Raw genomic sequence first — 25,608 nt, forward strand, 5'->3', positions numbered from 1 at the left:
ATATATATATGTATATATATATATATATATATATATATATGTATATATATATATATATATATATATATATATATATATATATATATATATATATATATATATATATATATATATACATTTTGCATTCTTTTGTAGTTACTTTATTGAGTTTACAACCCCCTGGTGCTGTTTTGTAGTGTTTTTGTACTGTTTTTTTATTATTGTTATTTCTCAATTGTTTGTAAATGTTGCAATCTATAAATAAAGGTTTACTAAAAAATAAAAATAAAAAATAAACACGCGAAAGCGTCATAAGGTGTTTTGGCCACTAGGGGCGCTGTGTTCCCTGAGCTACACTCGGCCAGCAGCACGGACACCTTTACGCGGGTGCCTTCAATCACTTCCGGTTTCCTCTTGTCCGCCTCGCCAAAAAAAAAACGTTGGAGATGAATCTATGAAAACGTACTTTCGCTTTCTCTCGCTTTCCCACTAAAGGGACAAATCGCTGCCATATTTATCCACATTGAACGTCCGTACAGCGCCGGTCGACTAACGCCGCTTTAAAGGTCGCTAAACATGTCCGGCGAAGAAGCGGGCAGCACGGATGCTAACGCTGGGGATGAGGAGGAAGAATGGTTGTATGGAGGTAAATAAAATGTCCTACAAACTGCATCTTTCACATCATTAACTTGTCTTGATTCGTCACATTATTACTCTACGCTCAATGTACCAGTAAAGTCATTGCTACTCTAATACCAAACACCTGAGCTAGGCTAACTAACCATGGCTACCTCGGCGTGAGCCGAGTAAACACGTCAGTGTCCTAATTGTTGTCTCATTGAGCTTTAAATGTGTGCTGCAATGTTCAAGTCCATTAATTACACGCTTTTTCAGATGAGTCTGAGAGCAAAGACGAGGAAGAAGAAGCCCAAACGAATGCTACAGACAGGTAACTGAATGACATCTCAAACAGACCAAAATAGGAGAGTTGTAGCTATCTTACAATATTTTCACATGTGTAATAACATGCATGTAGGGTTGCAAAATTCCGGGAATACTCAAAGTTGGAAACTTTCCATGGGAATTAATGGAGGGTTGGACTCCACCAAGGCTGCCCTTTGTCACCGATTCTGTTCATAACTCCTACGGACAGAATTTCTAGGCGCAGTCAGGGCGTTGAGGGGACCCGGTTCTGCTTTTTGCAGATGATGTGGTCCTGATGGCTTCAACTGGCCAGGATCTTCAGCTCTGACTGGATCGGTTCGCAGCCGAGTGTAAAGCGACTGGGATGAGAATCAGCACCTCCAAGTCCGAGTCCATGGTTCTCGCCCGGAAAAGGGTGGAGTGCCACCTCCGGGTTGCGGAGGAGACCCTGCCCCAAGTGGAGGAGGTCAAGTACCTGGGAGTCTTGTTCACGAGTGAGGGAAGAGTGGATGGTGAGATCGACAGGCGGATCGGTGCGGCGTCTTCAGTAATGCGGACGCTGTATCGATCCGTTGTGGTGAAGAAGGAGCTGAGCCGGAAGGCAAAGCTTTCAATTTACCTGTCGATCTACGTTCCCATCCTCACCTATGGTCATGAGATTTGGGTTATGACCGAAAGGACAAGATCAAGCTTGGCAACACTAAAAATTGGCCCTAGTGTTTGAATGTGAGTGTGAATGTTGTCCGTCTATCTGTGTTGGCCCTGTGATGAGATGGCGACTTGTCCAGGGTGTACCCTGCCTTCCGCCCGAATGCAGCTGAGATAGGCTCCAGCACCCCCCGCGACTCCAAAAAGGGACAAGCGGTAGAAAACGGATGGATGGATAAGCTGACTCTTTTTGTTTGGATTTAGACCTCGCTTGCTGATGCTATTGTTGCGTTGTAAGGGCTGGTCTCCTAAAGCTTTAGTAAATCTTGGCCAAGTACGATTCTGTCTCGGTGGTCCTCTTGACTCAACATATGTCATCCAAAAGACCTTGGGATTGACCAATGTTTTTTATTTAGTGTATTTAATCTTTTACATGATAAGAAGCAGTGTCCTCTACAGTGGACACGTGTATATCAGTCTGTTATGTTGTTAGTAACATAAGTCGACCAGTTATGAACAGATTTTATGTCCAAAAAACAATTCATGTTGAGTATGAACTAGAGATGCGCGGTTTGCGGGCACAACCGCGGAGTCCGCGGATTATCCGCGGATCGGGCGGATGAAATTTTAAAAAATTAGATTTTATCGTCGGGTCGGGTCGGGCGATTGAAATTTAAAAAAATTAGATTTTAAATAGATTCATGCGGGTGGCAGTTAAACCAATTCGGAAATATATATACATAGTTAAATGTTGTTACCCACATACGAAAAACGAGCAGGCACCTGCAGCATATGCCACAACAGAAGAAAAAAAAAAAGAGATGGACACTTTTACGGAGCGGAGAAGGCCCCCGACGCCTCGCCGGGGTCCGGGACCGAGGCCCCATTCCCCCGAGAGGGCCCCACCGGGAGCCGTAGCTGAGGCGATCCGCGAGAAGGGCCCGACGCACGTCCAGGGTCACCACCGCGCCCACCGCACCGACACCCCGCCTCGTCCGCCTTCGCCGCGGCCGGCGTCACGCGCAGCAGGTAAGCAGCTTACCTGCCCGCCACCCCCGTGGCCGGGGGCTCGTAACAGGGGTCACTCCGCGCGCTCCGCCCGCGCAGCTTACCTGCCCGCCACCCCTGTTGCCGGGGGCGCGTAACAGGGGTCACTCCGCGCGCAGTGCGCTCACGAAAGGGGTGGGGCTCACCCTGGTTGATATAGAGAGCAGGACGGTGGCCATGGAAGTCGGAACCCGCTAAGGAGTGTGTAACAACCCACCTGCCGAATCAACTAGCCCTGAAAATGGATGGCGCTGGAGCGTTGGGCCCATACCCGGCCGTCGCCGGCAGCGAGACGCGCTTGGAGGTGCGCTCAGCGCGGCTCCCATATGATTGCGCACTGGTGTGCGTCTGGGTCGTGACAGCGTGGCACGCGAATGTCTGTGCATTGGATCAGTCTCCTTTCTTTAACAGGCAAAAGCTTTATAACCTCACCATACCTGCCAACTTTTGAAATCAGAAAAACCTAGTAGCCAGGGTCCAAGGGCCGCAGGCCCCGGTAGGTCCAGGACAAAGTCCTGGTGGAGGGTTCAGGGCTTCGCCCCCCGACGCAAAATGATTATTAGCATTCAGACAGGTTAAAATGTTGCTAAAACCATCATTTTTCTATCAGTCACAGTGACTTTTCAAAACAAAAATATTACAGCAAAAATCATATGGGTTGATTGACATGTTTATTCTGTAAGCTAACTTCAATAGTTTGAAATTATTTTGACAGTTAATGTCAGTTATCCTGTCAACCTTTCACAAGACTTCAATTTGTTAATTGAAAGTATAAACAGTATAAACACTTTTTACAGTAAACAAATGGTAAAACAGTACTAAACAATTCCATTAAAAAAAAAATTGGTGTCATTATTAACTTTCTGTCCAAGCTTGTATAATCTACTGCCTTGTTCAATTGTAAAAAATATTCTGTGCCTAAAATTCACATTTCTATCACAATTATCATACTGTAAACATGGTAAGCTAACTTCATTAAAATTAATAGTCCTGTCAATAGCATGGAATTACAATTCAAATGTAGTTTTTTTGTAAGCCTTTCAAAAGAATTCAAAATATGGAAAATTAATTTAAGCCATCAGACACTTGAAAAGTGGCACATCACATCTCTAATGTAATCATTTTAACTTTTCAACAGAAATAGCACTGCAAAAATATTATGGACATACTTCTGTATTTTGGTAGTTATGCTGTCAACATTTAACAAGATTTCTTCAACTTGGACTTGTTTTAAATGTTTTATGCCACTTCAAGTTGTCAAAGACGTGCTGTGAAATACAGCCGACAAGATTGCGCACCAAACACGAAGCAAGGCCAAAGCGCATGCGGTGCAGGAGAACAAAGGACTTCTTTCATTTAAGGTTTGTGATAAACCATCAAACTCATTCGTTAAAAGGACTCTATAGTAATATAAAGCGAGTTTTTCTGGACATTATCATGCAAGAAAAGTTTATTTTTGGGACCGCGATCACCGCGTAATGATTTTTAAAGGTTGCATTACAAACATTTAACTGTCCCATGTGATCAGCCAGTGCGATTGGAAGTCCATGCTCAATTATTGCCTCCGTAAATAAAACTTCGGCATTTATCACATCCAAAGAATCTGTTTGGGCGACGAAAAACGTTGAAAGTTTTCCACTTGTATCGCTAGCAACGGCATTAGACATGGTCTTTTACATCGCTAATTCCTCCGTGTCCGATCGAAAAATCTTGTCTGCACAAGGTGCAATTCGCGTAGTTTTCACCCTTTTTTTTTTTTTAATTAATGAAAAACCGTATTTTTTATCACTGCAACCGTAACCCGGAATAGGTTGATGAAAACCGTACGAATTACGGGAAAACCGGAGTAGTTGGCAGGTATGCCTCACTAATGCCTTGCATCGTCTATATTAGAAATATAACAACGGGCGGGTGCGGGCGGATGGCGGGCGGGTGCAGTTCTGATCAAACGTTACATCGGGTGGATGGCGGATGGTTGACGACTTTCTGACGCGGTTGCGGATGAAATAAATTGCCTATCCGCGCATCTCTAGTATGAACACACTTCACTTCCTGTTTACTGCGTTCCACGCCCCCACCTTGCCATTGTTGCAGTGCGCAGAGGATTCTGGGAGGTGTAGTTTATTTCCGGCCGACGCTAAAAAGCCAGAAAGTAAACTACACCCATCAAGTTTTCAATTGATTCCGTCACACGAGACGGTATTATTGAGAAGATTTTGAAACCGAAATACAGCGGCGTTTATATTACGGTTACATCCCTAAGAACCAGCGACAAGGACTACTTTTCAGGGGAATCCCTTGTACAAACTCACACTGTAACATGTTTTCACCACCGTGCAGTGCAGGGCTCGTAACATACCTACAAAACCCAAAACCAGTTAAGTTTAATAGACTGCAAAGACAAGATACTTAACATTGGAACTGGTAAACTTTGTTATTTTTTGCAAATATTAGCTCATTTGGAATTTGATGCCTGCAACAGGTTTCCATAAAGCTGGCACAAGCAGCAAAAAAGAGTGAGAAAGTTGAGGAATGCTCATCAAACACAGGTGGGTGCCATGATTGGGTATAAAAGCAGCTTCCATGAAATGCTCAGTCATTCACAAACAAGGATGGGGCGAGGGTCAACAAATGCCTGAGCAAATTGTTTTAGAACATTTCTCCATTTAGGGATTTCACCATCTACGCTCCGTAATATCATCAAAAGTTTCAGAGAATCTGGAGAAATCACTGCACGTAAGCCATGATATTACGGACCTTTGATACCTCAGACGGTACTGCATCAAAAAGCGACATCAGTGTGTAAAGGATATCACCACATGGGCTCAGGAACACTTCAGAAAACCACCGTCAGTAACTACAGTTGGTCGCTACATCTGTAAGTGAGAGTTAAAACTACTATGCAAAGCGAAAGCCATTTATCAACAACACCCAGAAACGCTTTGCTAGGCCCGAGCTCATCTAAGATGGACTGATGCCAAAGTGTTCTGTGGTCTGACGAGTCCACATTTCAAATTGTTTTTGGAAACTGTGGACGTCTTGCTGGTGGTCAAGTTACTAATTAAATCCCTTTATTTCCCCATAGTTGCCGGTGGCCTTTATTTACTCAACTGCAGAGTCAAAGCCGATATTTGAACGTTTTGCAACATGTTTTTTTTTTTAATGTCACCCTAAACATCACTGTTACATATGATGTACAGTGTTCCCTCGCTACAACACGGTTCACTTTACACGGCCTCGCTGTTGCACTAATTTTTTTGTGTGTCATTTTGTACGGTGTCGCATGCTTTTTTTTTTACAGCATATGAATGCGCATTGTGTTTTGCGTCCTGATTCGCTAAGGGACTGTAGACCATTGTCAATCAATCTTCTTCATGCCATGTGTCCTGTACACTACAGAATGTATACTGTGGTGGGGGATATAATCCTGAACAAGTTTTAAATATGGATGACACAGACTTATTTTGGAAATGAATGCCCTCTCGCACCTTTATAATGCAGGACCAAGCCAAAAGCGCAGGATTTAAGGCCCAAAAAGATGGTGTGACTCTGGTTATGTATGGAAATGCTGCGGGCTTTATGATAAAGTTTATTATAGGTAAAAAAAATCCTAGATCCCTAAAAAACAGGATTTGATCTTTGGTTTTAGTCTTTAACTCAGTAGTGTACTGTATTCATTTTTTTTAGTCCATGAAGGTTTGAACTTTGAGAGTGTGTAAACGAGAGAAATGTGAAATAATGTTAATGTCTGTCTGAGAAAAGTCAATAAAATGTGTGGTTAGGGGTTTTACAGACTTAATACATACCGGTATATAAGAAACAAAAAAACATATGCTGTACGGTACTGTAAACGAAAAAAACAACCTGTAAACGAAAAAACATGCACAGTAAATGAAAAAAAACTACATCCTGTAAATGAAAAAACATACAGTGGAAACGAAAATAATATATAATGAACCAAAACACATAAAAAACAGAAAAAAACTCCACTTAAAGCAGGTATTTTTTGGCACGTAACCCCAGCGTTAAACGAGGGAACTGTATCTCCTAAAGGCATCGTGTCGTGTCAGTGAACTGCAACACACGATGGTATCAGTACAGATAATCACCGCCGCCTACCCACAGTGCACCTGCCGATGCGTCTACCGAGGAAGCGGCAGCAGCTGAGGATGGCGACGATGCTGAAGCGCATGTTGAAGCTGCACACGCTACAGGAAACGGCGTGGCCTCAGAGGTAGCCTTTGACATGCTGCGATGGGTTGGTCATCGCGACACACATAAATACCATTTGCTCTTTTTTTCCCCCCAGTCTCAGGCCACCGGGGACGCTGCGGGCGAGGACGTGGAGAGTGACAGCGACAGTGACGATGACGACGACGATGTCCGTGTCACCATTGGAGACATAAAAACCGGGGCGCCTCAATACACGTATGCTTTTGAAATACTGTTCACATGTGCACGCAACAGAGAAACCTACTTTGCAAACACGTACCGGTATATAAGCCCCACCCATTACATTTTCGAAGAAATATCTTTCCATATATTAGCCGCACCGGACTATATACTGTACGTTGTGAAATTAGATATTTACACAGATATATTCTGTAAATGTTTATTTACATCCCTTAATTGTTTCCAAACGGTGTCTGTAACGCGGCAGTAAAACGAATGATCAAACAAAACAGAAGTCAATCAATCAATCAATCAATATTTATTTATACAGCCCTAAATCACAAGTGTCTCAAAGGGCTGCACAAGCCACAACGACATCCTAGGTACAGAGCCCACATAAGGGCAAGGAAAAACTCACCCCAGTGGGACGTTGATGTGAATGACTATGAGAAACCTTGCAGAGGACCGCATATGAGGGTACCCCCCCTCTAGGGGAGACTGAATGCAATGGATGTCGAGTGGGTCTGACATAATATTGTGAGAGTCCAGTCCATAGTGGATCCAACATAATAGTAAGAGTCCAGTCCATAGTGGGGTCAGCAGGAAACCATCCCGAGCGGAGACGAGTCAGCAGCGCAGAGATGTTCCCAACCGATGCACAGGCGAGGGGTCCACCCCGGGTCCCGACTCTGGACAAGTCATGGTCATGGACCCACTAGCTGCGCAACAGACTTAATAACTCCACGGTGATGTTTTAGTTTAGTCTTTATTTGAAGGGACAATGTACAGAGACATTAAGCTCAAAGACAGATATGTTCTGCCCCAGATTTTAGCTTAATAGCTCATTTCCACCTGCAGTCCCTGGTTACCTAAATTAAAGATATACAAAAACATGCAATACAATTAACAATAACATTTTACTATAGCATGTAATCAAATTAAGAAAATGGTGAATTTTGGGGAATTTGCGAAACTGAAACAACACAAAATGAAAACACTCCTACAGACATCACACATGGTTTAGTAAGTAAGAATTGTTTTAGTTACATTGTAAAACTTACAAACCTTGCTTGGAGTGTTGAATGAAGAATCCATACGAGTAGAAACACTATGGACGGCGAGAAGACGGAACGGCACTTCTACTTGTGGTTGAAAGCTCAGTCTGAACAAAAAGGCAATGCAGCACTATGCTGCAATGATGCAGGTGTTTGTATTGCATATCTAAGATGTTCTCTGGATGTTCTGATCTTGCTGGTTGCAAAACAAGTTTACCTTCGGGTACTTATAAAGTAACCTAACCTAACCTACAGCACCTGCTGTGAGCAAACTCGTCCAAAAGATGGCGCCACAGCACATACAATAACATACCTATTCAGTGTATTGGCTTAGTTTTTATTTTTAACTATTGGCATTATGACCGACTGCGAAGAAAAAATTCATAATTAACCACCTCACCGTTTTATAAGCCGCCGGGTACAAAGCGTAGGAAAAAAGTAGCGGCTTATAGTCCGGAATTTACGGCAGTTTTTCTGACATTTCTCATAAGTAATAGACCTCACTTTTTGTTCTAGTAGTTTAGAAAATATGTGTTTGTGAGGGTCTGCCTGTTTTTCCTCCCTCAGACCGTATGGAGCCCCTCCAGTCAATCTCAACATTAAAACACCTGGCTCCAGATCTTATGGACAAGGTAACCTTCTCCTTCAGCCTCTTGCTGCGGGTCTAGCCATAACAGCATAACTAGTCTCATCTTTTCTTTATTTTTAGTTAATGCAAAACTGAAAGGAGTGGATCTTGACGCCGCTGGCAGCATCAATGGTGTCCCCGTGCTTGAAGTGGACTTGGAGTTGTTTGAGGAGAAACCTTGGAGGAAACCAGGTATGTTTTCAAGCACTTCCAGGACATATCAGTGAAGATTCAATCAGGGTTTTTACACATTAATTCTAACACATAGGGCTGGGCAATAAAATGATCTCAACATATATCTCGAAAGACACGTCATCAATATCAATTAAAAATGTTATTGATAAAAACTTTCAGTCACAGTTTTTCCCTTTTATTTTGAAAGAAAGCAAAAGTTGCATAGCAAGGTTGGTTGCATGAACAAAGGCATTTGCTCTCTGGTAACCGAGCAACGCAGGAAGTGGTCACTGATAAGTGGGAATGACATGCTAACAGCCAATCAGATAACAGTATCAAGCATCACATTTGGTTACGCCATCTTCTTGTCCTGCGTTTGTTTTTTTGCATGGAGTGAGAAGAGAAAGTAGAAATGAAGAAATGGTGGATAAAAGAGGGGAAAGTCGCCTCAACAGTATGGCACTTTTTGGCATTTTTTCAAACGGACCAATGTGTACCACCTGAGCTCACCCTTTAGAGCACAGCTCTAACCGGGTTTCCCTAGATTGCCAAGATACCTGTGGCGGTATGTGCCTGGTTGGGGGCGTGGTCGCCATGATGTTATCATATAATTTTCATAAATTGCTCTGATGATATGATTTTCTTTAAAAAGCGTAAAAAAATTATACATACCGTATTTTCCGCACTATAAGGCGCACCGGATTATTAGCCGCACCTTCTATGAATTACATATTTCATAATTTTGTCCACCAATAAGCCGCCCCGGACTAAAAGCCGCGCCTACGCTGCGCTAAAGTGAATGTCAAAAAAACGCTGCGCTAAAGTGAATGTCAAAAAAACAGTCAGATAGTTCAGTCAAACTTTAATAATATATTGAAAACCAGCGTTCTAACAACTCTGTCCCAAAATGTACAAATGTGCAATCACAAACATAGTAAAATTCAAAATGGTGTAGAGCAATAGCAACATACCGGTAATGTTGCTCGAACGTTAATGTCACAACACACAAAATAAACATAGCGCTCACCTTCTGAAGTTATTCTTCATTCGTAAATCCTTCGAATTCTTCGTCTTCGGTGTCCGAATTGAAAAGTTGCGCTAGCGTGGGATCCAAAATGGCCGGTTCCGTCTCGTAGAAGTCATCGGGAGTCAGTGTCGCTGTTGTTCTGTGAATCCTGCCTTCCGGAAAGCTCGGACCACAGTTGTGACCGAAATATCTGCCCAAGCATTTACGATCCACTGGCAGATGTTGGCGTATGTCGTCCGAGGCTGTCTGCCCGTCTTAGTGAAGGTGTGTTCGCCTTCGGAGCTGTGTGAAAAAAGCCACCCGGCCTCTTCGCGTAAACTTCCCTTAACCACTCGCTCATCTTTTCTTCATCCATCCATCCCTTCGAGTTAGCTTTTATGATGACGCCGGCTGGAAAGGTCTCTTTTGGCAAGGTCTTCCTTTTGAATATCACCATGAGTGGAAGTTAGCATGGCAAGCTAGAACCACAGTGAAGGATGACTTCTCATTCCCTGTGGAGCGAATATTCACCGTACGTGCTCCCGTTCCACAGTGCGGTTCAGTTGCTGTGAAATACGGTAGTAATCCGTGTGCGGATGGAGAGATTGCGTCTTTTTATGACCCGGATCGTTTAGTAGGAGCCATTTTGTGGTCTTTACAGATGTAAACAGGAAATGAAACGTACGGTGATATCCGCGCGTTTTTTCTTCTTCTTCCGGGGGCGGGTGAAGCGCTTCCTGTTCTATGGGGGCGGGTGAAGCGCTTCCTGTTCTATGGGGGCGGGTGCTTTCCTTGGCGGTTGCTTGCGTAGAAGAAGAAGCGCTTCCTGTTCTACCGGGAAAAAAGATGGCGGCTGTTTACCGAAGTTGCGAGACCGAAACTTTATGAAAATGAATCGTAATAAAGCGCACCGGGTTATTAGGCGCACTGTCAGCTTTTGAGAAAAATTGTGGTTTTTAGGTGCGCCTTATAGTGCGGAAAATACGGTACATTTATAAACAAATCTGTGTTATTAATTAGTATTAACACACGTTTTATATTGGGGCGTCATAGCTCGGTTGGTAGAGTGGCCGTGCCAGCAAATTGTGGGTTCCAGGTTCGATCCCCGCTGCCAACCTAGTCACTGCCGTTATGTCCTTGGGCAAGACACTTCACCCACCTGCTCCCAGTGCCACCCACACTGCTTTAAAAATGTCACTTAGATTTTGGGTTTCACTATGTAAAGCGCTTTGAGTCACTAGAGAAAAGCGCTATATAAATATAATGCACTTCACTTCACTATATTATTGTTTTGCCATATTTTAAATCTTTGCTAGTTATTGTAGAAAGTACTTTGTTGAGAATTTTTCAAATGTTGAGAGGTTTTTTGTGACTTTTTCTTTATTAAAAGGACTAGCAACAAATCTTGCATCTTTTTCTGGCGTTATTGTAGACTGTACTCTTGTTTAGAGGCTCTACTTCTGTCCCTCCAAAAGTGAGCTGCACCAGCATGGTACTTGCTTGGCGCCGCTGCTCCAGTTGGACTTTCTCTCCTTAAAAGCCGCCACTGTCCTCTTAATATTTGCACATTTTGTAGATGTCTGTTCGTGGATATATCTGGGGTATATTAAAGTTAAGTCCACATAGCAGACGTGCTGACTACGCTCCTGACAATCGTGTGCGTCTTGTTTACATTATCCCAACATGCGCTTTCGGCAACACTGTTTCCAATTATTTTTTCCCGCGCCCAAATTTTCAGTGCATAACTCGTCAATAGTGCACACATAATAGGCTATTCTCAGGGCATTCAATCGATCGCAACTGGACTGTTTGGTTTGTCTTAGAAGACGTTTCACCTCTCATCCGAGTAGGCTTCATCGGGTCAGGTCTACTGAGGTATTTGTACTAGCCGCTAGACTGGATCTGACCAATCTAAGTCTATGAGCATGAACTGATGAAGTCTACTGAGGTATTGGTACTAGCCGCTAGACTAGCTCTGACCAATCTTAAGTGTAAGAGTACATGTGACCAATCTAAGACTAGATCTGACCAATCTAAGTCTAAAACTACATGTGACCAATCTAAGACTAGATCTAACCAATCTAAGTCTAAGACTATACATCTGACCAATCTAAGTCTAAGACTAGATCTGACCAATCTAAGTGTAAGACTACATGTGACCAATCTAAGACTAGATCTGACCAATCTAAGTCTAAGACTACATGTGACCAATCTAAGACTAGATCTGACCAATCTAAGTCTAAGACTATATATCTGACCAGTCTAAGACTAGATCTGACTAATCTTAAGGCTATGAGCATGAACTGATGAAGTCTACTGAGGTATTTGTACTAGCCGCTAGACTAGATCTGACCAATCTAAGTCTATGAGCATGAACTGATGAAGTCTACTGAGGTATTGGTACTAGCCGCTAGACTAGCTCTGACCAATCTAAGTGTAAGACTACATGTGACCAATGTAAGACTAGATCTGACCAATCTAAGTCTAAGACACATGTGACCAATCTAAGACTAGATCTGACCAGTCTAAGACTATATATCTGCCCAGTCTAAGACTAGATCTGACCAATCTAAGTCTAAGACTACTTTTGACCAATCTAAGACTAGATATGGCCAATCTAAGTCTAAGACTACATGTGACCAATCTAAGACTAGATCTGACCAATCTAAGTTAAGATCTGGCCAATCCTAGTCTAAGACTACATGTGACCAATCTAAGACTAGGTCTGACCAATCTAAGTCTATGATCATGAACTGATGAAGCCTACTCTGATGAGAGGCGAAACATCTCCTAAGACAAACTAAACAGTCCAGTTGTGATCGATTGAATACCCTGAGATTACAATGACCTAAATGAATGAGAACATGTGGTTTTGATTTGCTGTTCATGATTACAAACAAACCGTCCGTGCCTGAAAGCCGATTGGCCAGGGAAACAGAGACGGGAGGTAAAACCGGTTTGTTGTCATAAGATTGGCAATACAAGTTAAAAATAGCATTTTGCCTTTGTGTGACTCCTTCTGGAGGCTAAAATACATTATATTACTGTAATTTGTTTTTCACGTAAAAAATACCTTTATTTTCAAGGTGTGGCAAGTAAGACTTTGCCGTGGTGGTGCCCTGATAGCTGAGGGGGTTATATTTAGAGGAAGTTTTCATTTTGAAATAGAAATGTTTATTTTTCTCCTGGTCCTTACCTCCCATAGGTCATAAAAACATCAATAATGATCAACATCGACCGATATAAAACACTTCTTTGGTGATACAGTTGTCATCCATATCGCCCAGCCCTACTAACACAGCACAAATGACTATGAAAATGGAACTATTTTGCACCAGCAACATATTATGTAGGCCACACAGTCAGGAAATCTGAGTTTGACTCTCCGTTTGAGCATCTCTGGGTGGAGTTTGCCTGGTCTCCCAGTGCGTGTGAGGGGTTTCTCCTGGTTATTTAAATGATGGGTTCTCAGTTCTTAATGTAAGGCGCTTTGAGTGTCTCTAAATGCGCTTTATAGATGATGATGTCCGACTCTGTGCGTGTGTGTGTGTGCAGGTGCGGATCTGTCCGACTACTTCAACTATGGCTTCAATGAGGACACATGGAAGAATTACTGTGAGAAACAAAAGCGTATACGCATGGGCCTGGAAGGCTCTGTGACAAGTAAAATCACCGTAAGTGAGAGTCTGTTACCGTATTTTTCGGACTATAAGGTACACTTATAATCCTTTAATTTTCTCAAAACTCGACAGTGCGCCTTATAACCCGGTGCGCCTAATGTACGGGAATCATTTTGGTTGTGCTTACTGACATCGAAGCTATTTTATTTGGTACATGGTGAAATGATAAGTGTGACCAGTAGATGGCAGTTACACATAAGAGATACTCTACGTGTAGACTGCAATATGATGGCAGTCACACATAAGAGATGCGTATAGACTGCAATATTACTCAAGTAAATAACACCAAAATGTTACATGTTCGATTGAAAATTAGGAACATTACACATGGCACTCAAAAATCTATCAAAATGTTTTAGTAGGACTTTGGTAAACTATGAAGCTGCACCATTTGATGGATTGTACTGTGCTTCAACATAGGAGTATTATTATGGTGTGTGTATAAGGTAAGACATATTATCTGGCGTTTTGTATCGCAATGTTATGCAAAAGCAACTTTTCTTACTTTCTGGTACCTGCTGATCTGTATTTGGGATCTGCATAAGTCCTGAAAATGTGCGTGCCTCCGCCTTTGTAGTCCGTGCCGACACCGTAGTCGATAAGCTTCTTCTTTTTCTCTATCTTCTTGTTATGGGACATTCATCCTCCACTGTTGCCATTTCTAATATAAAGTAGTGTAAATTTTTTACTTATATCTGTCAGTAAACTCACCATGAAAGCACTAAAACATAGCGGTGTAGTGAGTTTACATTATTCACCCAAGGAACTTTAGTTATTCGTTCAGACGGTTTTTCACGGGACACATTTTGGGCGTGGTTGTTGCACTAGTGAGCCACGGATGAGGAGATGCTGCTCCGTTATTGATTGAAGTAAAGTCTGAATGTCATTAAAACAGTTAGCTCCATCTTTTGACACTTCTTCCACACCCGTCCTTGCACGCTACACCGCTACAACAAAGATGACGGGGAGAAGACGCTGCCGAAGGTGAGCCACGTAAATAAGAGCGCCCACAAAACGCCGCATCCTGAAGCGACTGTCAGAAAGCGACTTGAGGATGTGTAAAACATCATCTATGCAACATTTTGACCAAAGAACCACCATCACATGTTATGTAGACCACAAGGAAGTCTTACATTTAGAAAAAAAATTATATGACTCTTTTAATGCGCCTTTTGAATGAAAATAGACCTGAGTAGACCCACACATCGGCAGTGCGCTTTATAATCCGGTGTGCCCTATGGTCCGGAAAATACGGTAGTCCATCTTGTTTTTTTTGTAGAGTTTTTAAAAAATGTTTACCTTTTCATTCATTTCTCCATCACACTGTGAGTAAACAGCAAAGAAAACCTCTTCTTATGTCATATTTTCCAAGGTCCAACAAGGCAGAATAACTACGGAGAAGGATGCACCCACTCTTCCTGTCCACACTTCCAAGCCCGACTTCCAATCTCAAGTCAATCTCTACAAGTCTGTCACCAGTCAGGTCCCTAGGTAAGGTCTCTGCTCTCATCACAAAGGCTTTTCACGCTCTATTACAACAGAAGGATGTTGTTTTGCGGTGGGAGATAAGGGAAACTTCAAGTAGGATGCATTAGACAACTGTGTTTTTAGGCAACTATTGTTATGGTGTTAAAAAAAAAGGAGAAGCAAAAGTTCACCAACGTATGTATGTGTTACTCTCATCTCCTTTACCCCCTGGTAGGATCTCCCCCCCTCAGTGGCATGGCCCGCCTCTCCAGGACATGTCTTTTTATACGTAAGTGTCCCAACTAGGTGAAATGTACCTGATGTGAAAATGAGCACTATGCTCCTTCTTAATAATGCGAAGTCCATTTGCATGGAGAATAACATCATTTTTAGGCAACTTTGAATGGCATAGTTTTGCCCAAATTTTGCTATTGCGCATACAATATGTCCCTTGCACAATATGTACTTTTTTCTCAGTTGTTGCAAGGATGGAAAATGATAAAGCAGCTTTCCTAAAAACTCATAAGGAAGCAAGATAAAACATAATCGTGTTGACAAAAAATATGAAACACTTTCATAGACCCGGGCCGATATTCGAGCACTCAATTAATTGAAGGATAAATGAAAATGAACTTGCTAACTTTGCCAGCCTCGTTAATCGCCATGACAGGAGAGAGCGGTCACTCTTTGAGACGTGCATACCACACGCACATAAACAGTAATGTAACCGCTGTAAAACTCCCGACGGTTAGAATTACCGTATTTAATTTAAAAGGATTGAAAAACCGTGACTGATAACTACTTTGATAAACTTATGGAAGGAGTAGCCTTAGCTTGCTAGCTATCTTAAATCTCAACATGTACACAAGAGACATTAACGTCTTTCCCCATTAAGAAACATCATTCCCTAATCTAAAGTTGATTAAACACAATACTGTCTCAGTAACTAAGATACAGTATTCACATTAAACTTAAAGTGATCGATATAATCTCCACACAGCCCTCCGCCTGTGTTTTACAGGAACTCGCGTGACGTCACATAAACCGGAAGTGAAACAAACCGATCACTCAATTTGCATTTTTTTTTAAAAACATTCTAAAACGTTTACTAATTAAAATGGAAGAAAAGTATTTAAACACACAAATACAAACAGTATGGCTCTCTGTTTCCTCTGCCAATAAAGTACATTGTATGGCTTTTTATTTTAGTTATTATAAAAACAATTTAAACATTTTTTTTCTCTAATTACACAGCCATACACCTTATAACTTGGTATGTGACACATGCTAACCGTTATCATGCTAACATTAAAGTGCTAGCTTTTTGAGCTAATTTTAATAATTTTTAACCTGGAGTCATATAACTTGGTATGTGACAGCTGTTAACTGTAAGTGTGCTAATGTTAGCATGCTAGCAAGCTAGATTAAGCACGCTAACTTTTTTATCTAATTTTACACTTTTTTCTCTTATTTCCGCAGCCTACAGCCGTGTTACTTGAAATGTGAGAAATGCTAACTTTTAGCATGCCGTCGTTAGCACACATGCTAAATTTTAGCATTTCCAATTTGTAAGCATGCTAACATTTTAGGCTAGCTCTGTAGCTCTTTTTGTACAGTTATTCCTAAAACTCACAAATTCTGACACTCGGCACCATCTTAAAAGTACGGCGGCTTCTGGCGACCCCCGGCCAGAGGTCCAGGGCACAGAGAGCAGGCCCATCAAAATTTCCGCTGGAATTTTCTAGTTATAAAATTAATAATAATAATAATAATAATAGATTTTATTTGTAAAAAAAAACACTTTCCATTGAGCATACAACCTCAAAGTGCTACAGTGTATTAAAAAAATAAAATAAAAAGATAATAAAAATTAAAACTAGAAGGAGCACGCATATATCTAAAAAAAGGCTTGTTTTAAAAGAAGGGTTTTTAAGCCTTTTTTAAAAGCATCCACAGTCTGTGGTGCCCTCAGGTGGTCAGGGAGAGCGTTCCACAGACAGAGCGGCGGAGCAGAAATCCCGGTAATACAATTTGGTTAAAATATTTTAGTGTGTGTATAAGTCCTTTTTGAGCACATTCAATAATACTGTAATAATAATGATAACCGTGTTAATTTTAGTCACAATAACTTTATTTTGCCATTTTATTTATTGTTTTGGTTGTGTATAGTTAAGGGTCCCCCATCCCCTCCTTAACAGAGACGGAACCTATTTCATTGCTTTTGGTTGTGATTTTTATTCAAGTGCAACATTTTGATAACAGAGTATAAAATTATTTTTATTTGTTTTGTTTTACTTGGATATGTAAAAGTTTGCATTCCAATTACAATATTAAAATATACCAGGAATACAAGTTTATAGCAATTGAAATGAAACTACTTATAATAACTACATTATTATTGTGTATTATCATTACATCAGTGGTTGCTTTGGTCTGAAAATAACCTTAGCAATAATATTGTTTATCGGCAATAATTAGTTTATCAATATATCGTCCAACAAAATGTGTCATCGGCCCAGGACCACATTTTCAGTTGAATTTCACAGTTTTCTGAGTTTTCCTTAGTTTTGATCCGAAGATGCACTTTTGTTCTTTTCCCAGTAAGTTAAGCGGGAGCATAGATGTAATTGGCGGGCAGACGGCCACCATCAGTCGGGTGGAAGGGCGACGCAGACACAACCTGGAAGGCAACAACATCCAGGTATTTGAGAGCTTAAAGGAACCGTGCATTAGAATTCTTACACTGTTGCTGTCATGGTGCAGGTGATCTCTGAACACTCCACGTCAGAGCCAGAGTCTGCCACTCCCAAGATGCCCACCTTCTTCCCCCCGGGTCCCCTCCCTCCAAACATCCCCCCGCCGCCTTTTCTGCCCCCGCCACCGAACGTCAGCTCTGCGCCGCCTCTTATCCCTCCACCCAGTAAGTTCAGCGCCATCTTTCTCTACTAGGTAATCTTATGCAAACGTCTATTTATTGGTGCCCTTACCGGTACTACCGTACATGTAATTGGTGCAAATAAAGATGTTAAAAATGCATTTTAATTACAATTTATTTGGCACAAGAGGTTATCATCATGTAACATCATACATTAAGTCTCAAACAAGTCAAATATGTTGACAGTGCAAAGCAGTTATGTCATCATTTTGTAAAGACCACACAGATCCATCGCTGTGTTTCCATCTGTTACAATTACACTCAGCTTGAAATATTATTTATGTAGGCAGAGCACAGACCTTTTACACTGTACTGTATATCATATTAGATATATAAATAAATGCAATCAATTAGCATGTTAGGTGGGTGTGCATCTAAGCTAGGGTTGTCTCGATACCAACATTTTGGTACCGGTACCAAAATGTATTTCGATACTTTTGTAAATAAAGGGGACCACAAAAAAATGGCATTATTGGCCTTATTTTAACAAAAAATCTTTGGGTACATTAAATATATGTTTATTATTGCAATCGAACAACAATTTTGTCCTTAAATAAAATAGTGAACATACTAGACAACTTGTCTTTTAGTAGTAAGTAAACAAACAAAGACTCTTTATTAGTCTGCTGACGTATGCAGTAACATATTGTGTCATTTATACACCTATTATTTTGTACACATTATGAAGGACAAACTGTAAAAATTTATTATTAATCTACTTGTTCATTTACTGTTAATATCTGCTTATTTTCTGTTTTAACATGTTCTATCTACACTTCTCTTAAAATGTAATAATCACTTATTCTTCTCTTCTTTGATACTTGACATTAGTTTTGGATGATACCACACATTTAGGTATGGATCCGATACCAAGTAGTTACAGGATCATACATTGGTCATATTCAAAGTCCTCATGTGTCCAGGGACGTATTTACTGAATTTATAAACATAATATGAATTAAAAAAATAAAAAATAAAATAAAATATATATATATATATATATATATATATATTTTTTTTTTTTTTTGGGTGTGTCGATAAAAAATATTGATGTAATCATAGTAGCATCCAGTTCAGAATTTTAGGAACCGGTACCTAAAAATACCGGTACTCGGGATACATGCCTACTCATGTGTGCTATATTTATACCAATTACCTTTTTACTTACTTCCTATTTTGTTCCTCTCAGGGTTGCCCATCACTGTACCACCTCCAGGATTTCCTCCTCCACCCAGCGGTCCCCCGCCTTCTATCATTCCCACTATGGACAGGTACCAAGTAGAGCCTGCATCCAGTAGACACGCAGCTATATTGCTACGTTTAAAAGTATCGCTTGATATTTGTCATTTGAATATTATATATAATATTATATTATACAGCAATAGATGATATCTGTCTATGACTTGACCGCTTCTGTTAGCTACCTCTCTTTGTTAGCTACCTCTCTTTGTTTATAATGTATATTTTCTGCTAGATCTACTCTCTATTTTATGCTGCCCTTTTTTTGCTGCAGCTGTTACAAATACTGTAATATTGTACATGGTAATTGGGATTTGTTATATATTGTATATATTATATAAAAATATTATATAATATAATATATCAGTATATATTATATACTGTATATATAATATGTAAATATTACATATATGTTATATTTTATATTGCTACTATGGTACGATTTTAGTCTACTTTATACCTGCATTATCCTTTCCATCCTTATCTTTACAATTTCCCTTGTGGATCAATAAAGTTTGTCTAAGTCTAATAATGCGCTATAGGGCAGTGTTTTTCAACCACTGTGCCGCGGCACACTAGTGTGGCGTGAGATACAGTCTGGTGTGCTGTGGGAGATTATCTAATTTCACCTATTTGGGTTAAAAATATTTTTTGCAAACCATTAAGTATAGTCTGCAAATGATGTGTTGTTGTTGAGTGTCGGTGCTGTCTAGAGCTCAGCAGAGTAACCGTGTAATACTCTTCCATATCAGTAGGTGGCAGCATCTACAATTGCTTTGTAGATGTCAGGAACAGTGGGAGGCAGTGTGAAGGTAAAAAGGTGTCTAATGCTTAAACCAAAAATAAACAAAAGGTGAGTTCCCCTAAGAAAAGGCATTGAAGCTTAGGGAACGCTATGCAGAACAAAACTAAAACTGAACTGGCTACAAAGTAAACAAAAACAGAATGCTGGACGACAGCAAAGACTTACTGTGGATCAAAGACGGCGTCCACAATGTACATCCGAACATGACATGACAATCAACAATGTCCCCACAAAGAAGGATAAAAACAACTAAAATATTCTTGATTGCTAAAACAAAGTAGATGCGGGAAATATCGCTCAAAGGAAGACATGAAACTGCTACAGGAAAATACAAAAAAAGAGAAAAATCCACCAAAATAGGAGCGCAAGACAAGAACTAAAACACTGCACACAGGAAAACAGCAAAAAAGTCCAAATAAGTCATGGTGTGATGTGACAGGTGGTGACAGTACACCTACTTTGAGACAAGACCTATGGTGATGCATGCTTGGTTATACTTTAAAGTCATATCCAACTATTGCGACAACAACTTTTTACTGTCAACTGAGTTTTGTTTTTTTATGATTTCTGCTGGTGGTGTGCCTTCGCATTTTTTCAAAGCAAAAAATGTGCCTTTGTTCAAAAAAGGTTGAAAAACACTGCTATAGGGAACCAGTACTCAATTTTAAGACAACAATCAGTAGACTAAACAATACACACATACTCTAAGTGTAACTCTCTTGTATTTCTACTACAGCCATGTTGGAGGTTACGATGGACGTCCGTTGCCTCCATTTCCATTCCCTCAAGGTGGGTGGATTGTATTCTCAATTATTGCATCTTCCATTCTAAAGAAACAAAACATCCTTCCACACTTGGTTTTGTTGCCCAACACATATGACAACTCTTTGTCTTCAGGAGGCTACCCTCCCCCCATGTCCGGAGGCGTGCCTCCTTCTTGGCCCCCGATGATGGATAACTCCAAACCGTGGGACTACTATCCTCGGCGGGACGACAAGCGTGACAAAGACAGAGAGCGGCCCCGAGAGAGGACGCACGAGCGAGAGAGAGATAGGGAGAGGGAACGAGAGCACAGCCCTTCAGTGATTGGCTACACCAGGTGAGGGCCGGGGCATACGCACAATGTAATAATAGCACATTTATTATACCGTATTTTCCGGACCATATGACGCACCGGATTATAAGGCGCACTGCCTATGAGCGAGTCTAGTCAGGTCTATTTTCATACAAAAGGCGTACCTGATTATAGGGCGCATTGAAGGAGTCATAAAAAAAATTCTAACTGTAAAAGACTTCCTTGTGGTCTACATAACATGTAATGGTGGTTCTTTGGTCAAAATGTTGCATAGATGATGTTTTACACATCGTCTTCAAGTCGCTTTCTGACAGTCACTTAAAGACGTTTTGTGGGCGCTCTTATTTACGTGGCTCACCTTCGGCAGCGTCTTCTCCCAGTCATCTTTGTTGTAGCGTGCAAGGATGGGAGTGGAAGAAGTGTCAAAAGATGGAGCAAACTGTTTTAATGACATTCAGACTTTACTTCAATCAATAACGGAGCAGCATCTCCTCATCCGTGGCTCACTAGTGCAACAACAACGCCCGAAATGTGTCCCGTGAAAAAACGTCCGTTCTCTGATAACTGAAGTTCCTTGGGTGATTAATGTAAACTCACTACACCGGTATGTTTTAGTGCTTTCATGGTGAGTTTACTGACAGATATAAGTAAGAACTTTACACTACTTTATATTAGAAATGGCAACAGCGGAGGATGAATGTCCCATAACAAAAAGATAGAGAAAAAGAAGAAACTTATTGACTACGGCGTCGGCACGGACTACAAAGGCGGAGACGCTTACAAATTTTCAGGACTTATTCACAGTACAATCCATCAAGCGGTGAGGCTTCATACAAAGGTCGTACTAGGGCTGGGCGATATGGACTTTTTTTAATAACTCGATATTTTTAGGCCATATCGCGATACGCCATATATACCGTATTTTCCGCACCATAAGGCGCCCTGGGTTAAAAGCCGCGCCTTCAATGAACGGCATATTTCAAAACTTTGTCCACCTATAAGCCGCCCGGTGTTGTAAGCCGCATCTAACTGCGCTAAAGGAATGTCAAAAAAACAGTCAGATAGGTCAGTCAAACTTTAATAATATATTAAAAACCAGCGTTCTAACAACTCTGTTCACTCCCAAAATGTACGCAAATGTGCAATCACAAACATACGTATATCAACATGGACAGAGCTGCGTGAAAAAAGCCACCCGGCCTCTTCGCGTAAACTTAAACTTACCTTAACCACTCGCTCATCTTTTCTTCATCCATCCCTTCGAGTTAGCTTTTATGATGACGCCGGCTGGAAAGGTCTCTTTTGGCAAGGTCTTCCTTTTGAATATCACCATGGGTGGAAGTTTCTGGCCATTAGCATGGCAAGCTAGAACCACAGTGAAGGATGACTTCTCATTCCCTGTGGTGCGAATATTCACCGTACGTGCTCCCGTTGTATCCACAGTGCGTTCACAGGAATATCAGTTGCTGTGAAATAGTAATCCGTGTGCGGATGGAGAGATTGCGTCTTTTCATGAACCGGATCCCTGACGCTTAGTAGGAGCCATTTTGTGGTCTTTACAGATGTAAACACACAAAGGAAATGAAACGTATGGTATATCCGCGCGCTTTTTCTTCTTCTACGCGGGCGGGTGGTTGCTTACAGTAGAAGAAGAAGCGCTTCCTGTTCTATGGGGGCGGGTGCTTACCTTGGCGGTTGCTTGCGTAGAAGAAGAAGCGCTTCCTGTTCTACCGGGAAAAAAGATGGCGGCTGTTTACCGAAGTTGCGAGATCGAAACTTTATGAAAATGAATCTTAATATTTATCCATATATAAAGCGCACCGGGTTAAAAGCCGCACTGTCAGCTTTTGAGTAAATTTGTGGTTTTTAGGTGCGGCTAATAGTGCGGAAAATACGGTATGTGGATATTTTGCCTTAGCCTTGAATGAACACTTGATGCATATAATCACAGCAGTATGATGATTCTATGTGTCTACATTAAAACATTCTTCTTCATACTGCATTAATATATGCTACTTTTAAACTTTCATGCAGAGAGTGAAATCACAACTCAATTGACCAATACTGTATTTATTAAACAGTTATTAAGCAGTGGCACAAACATTAATGTCATTTCAAAACAGAAAGTGTCAGACACATTTTAAAACAAGCTATTAGTGCATTTTTGTGCATGATGTCACTAAGATGACATATCAAAAACAACACTAAATTAAAGTGTACTTATTGTACAGAACGCCACTACAATAGTTTAAAACAAATAAAGTGCACTTTTGTGCATGATGTCACACAAGATATTTCAATAAGTGTCAAATAAAAATCTGCTGCATAATAGGAAATCAAATCGCTATGTGATAGGTTACTGCGGACGTTATCTCATTCTATTGTTGACTATTTTTTTCATACAGTGTTGATGTGGAAATTTTTGCCTCGGCATTTTGTTGGTGTGGCACCGAACGGAGATGTTGACATGCCGAGTAAGCACTCTAGCGGGTGACTTTTCAAATGATGCTACACATTAGCAGTAATGCTACTTTTTGTAGCAACGCTTCTGCCCCACACATGACAAATTACGGTTGTCTGTTCGACATATTCCCACTTGAAGCCAAACCACCGCCAGACGATGGACCACCTGCTGTTTTTCTTGGGAATTCATTCTTCCTTCATTTGTTACCAGATTCGCACCTTCTTTCTCTCGCATTACCACTTGCATCACAGCTAACTTTAGCCATGCTGCTACCTCTCTGCTCCGCGAGGGCGTATACGTATGTGACGTATGTCGTGACAGTATGTGACGTATGTACGAAGGTGCGCTCGTTGTCAGTGAGAAGGAGAGACAACAAAGAGTGGGAAGAGCCTGTCGTGTAATGCCAGCAGCTAAAAGCAACTGCGTAAGAACGTATACTCCAATATCACCATATAGTCATTTTCTATATCGCACAGAGACAAACCCGCGATATATCGCGTATATCGATATATCGCCCAGTACTAAGTCGTACTAAAACATTTAGATATATTTTTGAGTACATATTTATATTATACATGTCTTTTCAATATTTTCAACATCTAACATTTTGGTATTGTTTACGTGAGTCATATTGCAGTCTACACGTATGTCTTATGTGTGACTGCCATCATATTGCAGTCATCTACTGATCACACTTATCATTTCACCATGTACCAAATAAAATAGCTTCGAGGTCGGTAAGCACAACCAAAATTATTCCGTAATATTTATACTTTTGCAGGCCACCGTATGTTTTGTAGGAAGTCTTCCCAGAGGAGTGGACGGTGTTCTAGGGATACATCATCATGTTCACTTGAATTTTCAGTCTTAATTGTCCCACAGTAAGTGCACCTGATAACAAGCAGGAGTGTGTGACGTTCGACCGTGTTCTTCCTTGCCACAGCGACGAGGAGCGGTATCGTTACCGCGAGTACCAGGAACGAGCTTATGTGGACCGCCATCGCGAGCGGGCAAGTCGCGAGAAAGAAGACCGACACCGGGAGAGGCGGCACCGAGAAAAAGACGAGGGACGCCACAAGTCGTCTCGCAGGTACTTTAACACTCTTATTCGTCAGGGAGGCGGAGCTTCACTCCACTCTCCGTTTCCTCTTACCAACATGGCTCCACGCTGCCACCTCTCTCTCTCTGTCTCCATTCTCATTGATTTTTCTGTCCTCTCATCCGTGCTCATTGGCACCCTCCTCCTCCTCCTCCTCCTCCTCCACTCCCTCCGTTAGTAGCAGCAGCAGGAGGAGACACGACAGCGAAGAGGGCGACAGCCACCGAAGGCACAAACATAAGAAGAGCAAGAAGAGCAAAGAAGGCAAGGAGACCAGCGAGGACATGGGCGCAGACCAAGAGAATCAGGAGGCCATGGAGTGAAAAACGCCTCCTCTCTCTCTCTCTCTCTTTTTTTTTCTCTCTCTCTCTGTGTCTCCTTGTCCCACCCGCCGCGTTGCCCACTTAAGAGGAGAAAGAAAATGGAGGAGACGGTGCCAGTGATGCATGTCTCCTGTCATTTGTCTAACCATCAATCCACATCAAACTGTCGCCGTCCTTCCTCACCAGGAGGACGGATGCCGTGGTGAAGGAGCAGACGACATTGGCTCCGCCTCCTCCTTCCCTTTCTCCTCCAGCATATTTTCTCCTTTTCTTTCATCCCCTTCAGTTGTCAATTAGGTTTTTCTTGTGTACGAAGACAGAAATTGTCACTTAGTTCCAGTTTGTCAATCTCCATTAAAAAAAAAACACATTTTTGATAACTGGTCTTGGAATAATGTATTTTGTTTACAATTAATAGCAGTAGTTCTTTATTTCAACTTTCAAGTTAGTAATATTTGAATGTTGGCGGCATTTCAGTGTTAAAAAGCATTCGTAATGACGTTGTTTTTTTTCGGATTGAAGAATTTAAAGGGGCTGTTTGCAACATCTATACAGATGCCTAGAGGGCGCTAACTTTCCAATGTATTTTAAGCGTTATATCCCGCCCTCTTTCGGCTTTTCTGACCTAAATACGTACGTACGTACGTACGTAGCACATTAGCTTTGGC

The 25,608-nt window shown here is 41.3% G+C and overlaps 1 protein-coding gene across 2 annotated transcripts; it reads left to right on the forward strand.

Annotated features, from left to right (window-relative positions):
• The first annotated feature begins 356 nt into the window (after window positions 1-356).
• Window positions 357-25,320, forward strand: fip1l1b (FIP1 like 1b (S. cerevisiae)). Of its 2 annotated transcripts, none has more exons than XM_061976941.1 (16): window positions 357-625; window positions 874-928; window positions 6,724-6,832; window positions 6,908-7,026; window positions 8,613-8,677; window positions 8,755-8,865; window positions 13,409-13,527; window positions 14,906-15,024; window positions 15,236-15,289; window positions 17,602-17,701; window positions 17,764-17,920; window positions 19,125-19,206; window positions 20,716-20,768; window positions 20,877-21,078; window positions 24,462-24,608; window positions 24,796-25,320. In XM_061976941.1, exons 1-16 carry the CDS (start codon window positions 556-558, stop codon window positions 24,938-24,940), a joined length of 1,707 nt encoding a protein of 568 aa, XP_061832925.1. In that variant the 5' UTR covers window positions 357-555; the 3' UTR covers window positions 24,941-25,320. The 2 variants fall into 2 exon arrangements, with proteins under 2 accessions (XP_061832925.1, XP_061832926.1); XM_061976942.1 differs by having other exon boundaries at window positions 24,799-25,320.
• Window positions 25,321-25,608: the final 288 nt, after the last annotated feature.

This window comes from Nerophis lumbriciformis, linkage group LG16 (assembly GCF_033978685.3).
Source record: "Nerophis lumbriciformis linkage group LG16, RoL_Nlum_v2.1, whole genome shotgun sequence".
NCBI classification, from domain to species: domain Eukaryota; kingdom Metazoa; phylum Chordata; class Actinopteri; order Syngnathiformes; family Syngnathidae; genus Nerophis; species Nerophis lumbriciformis.

Excerpts from the sequence above, each read along its gene's own strand:
- fip1l1b (XM_061976941.1), top strand. The coding sequence starts at position 556 with ATGTCCGGCGAAGAAGCGGGCAGCACGGATGCTAACGCTGGGGATGAG. Across the intron at positions 15,290-17,601 it reads CAGGACATGTCTTTTTATAC|TAAGTTAAGCGGGAGCATAG; the intron begins GTAAGTGTCCCA and ends TTCTTTTCCCAG. Across the intron at positions 17,702-17,763 it reads TGGAAGGCAACAACATCCAG|GTGATCTCTGAACACTCCAC; the intron begins GTATTTGAGAGC and ends GTCATGGTGCAG.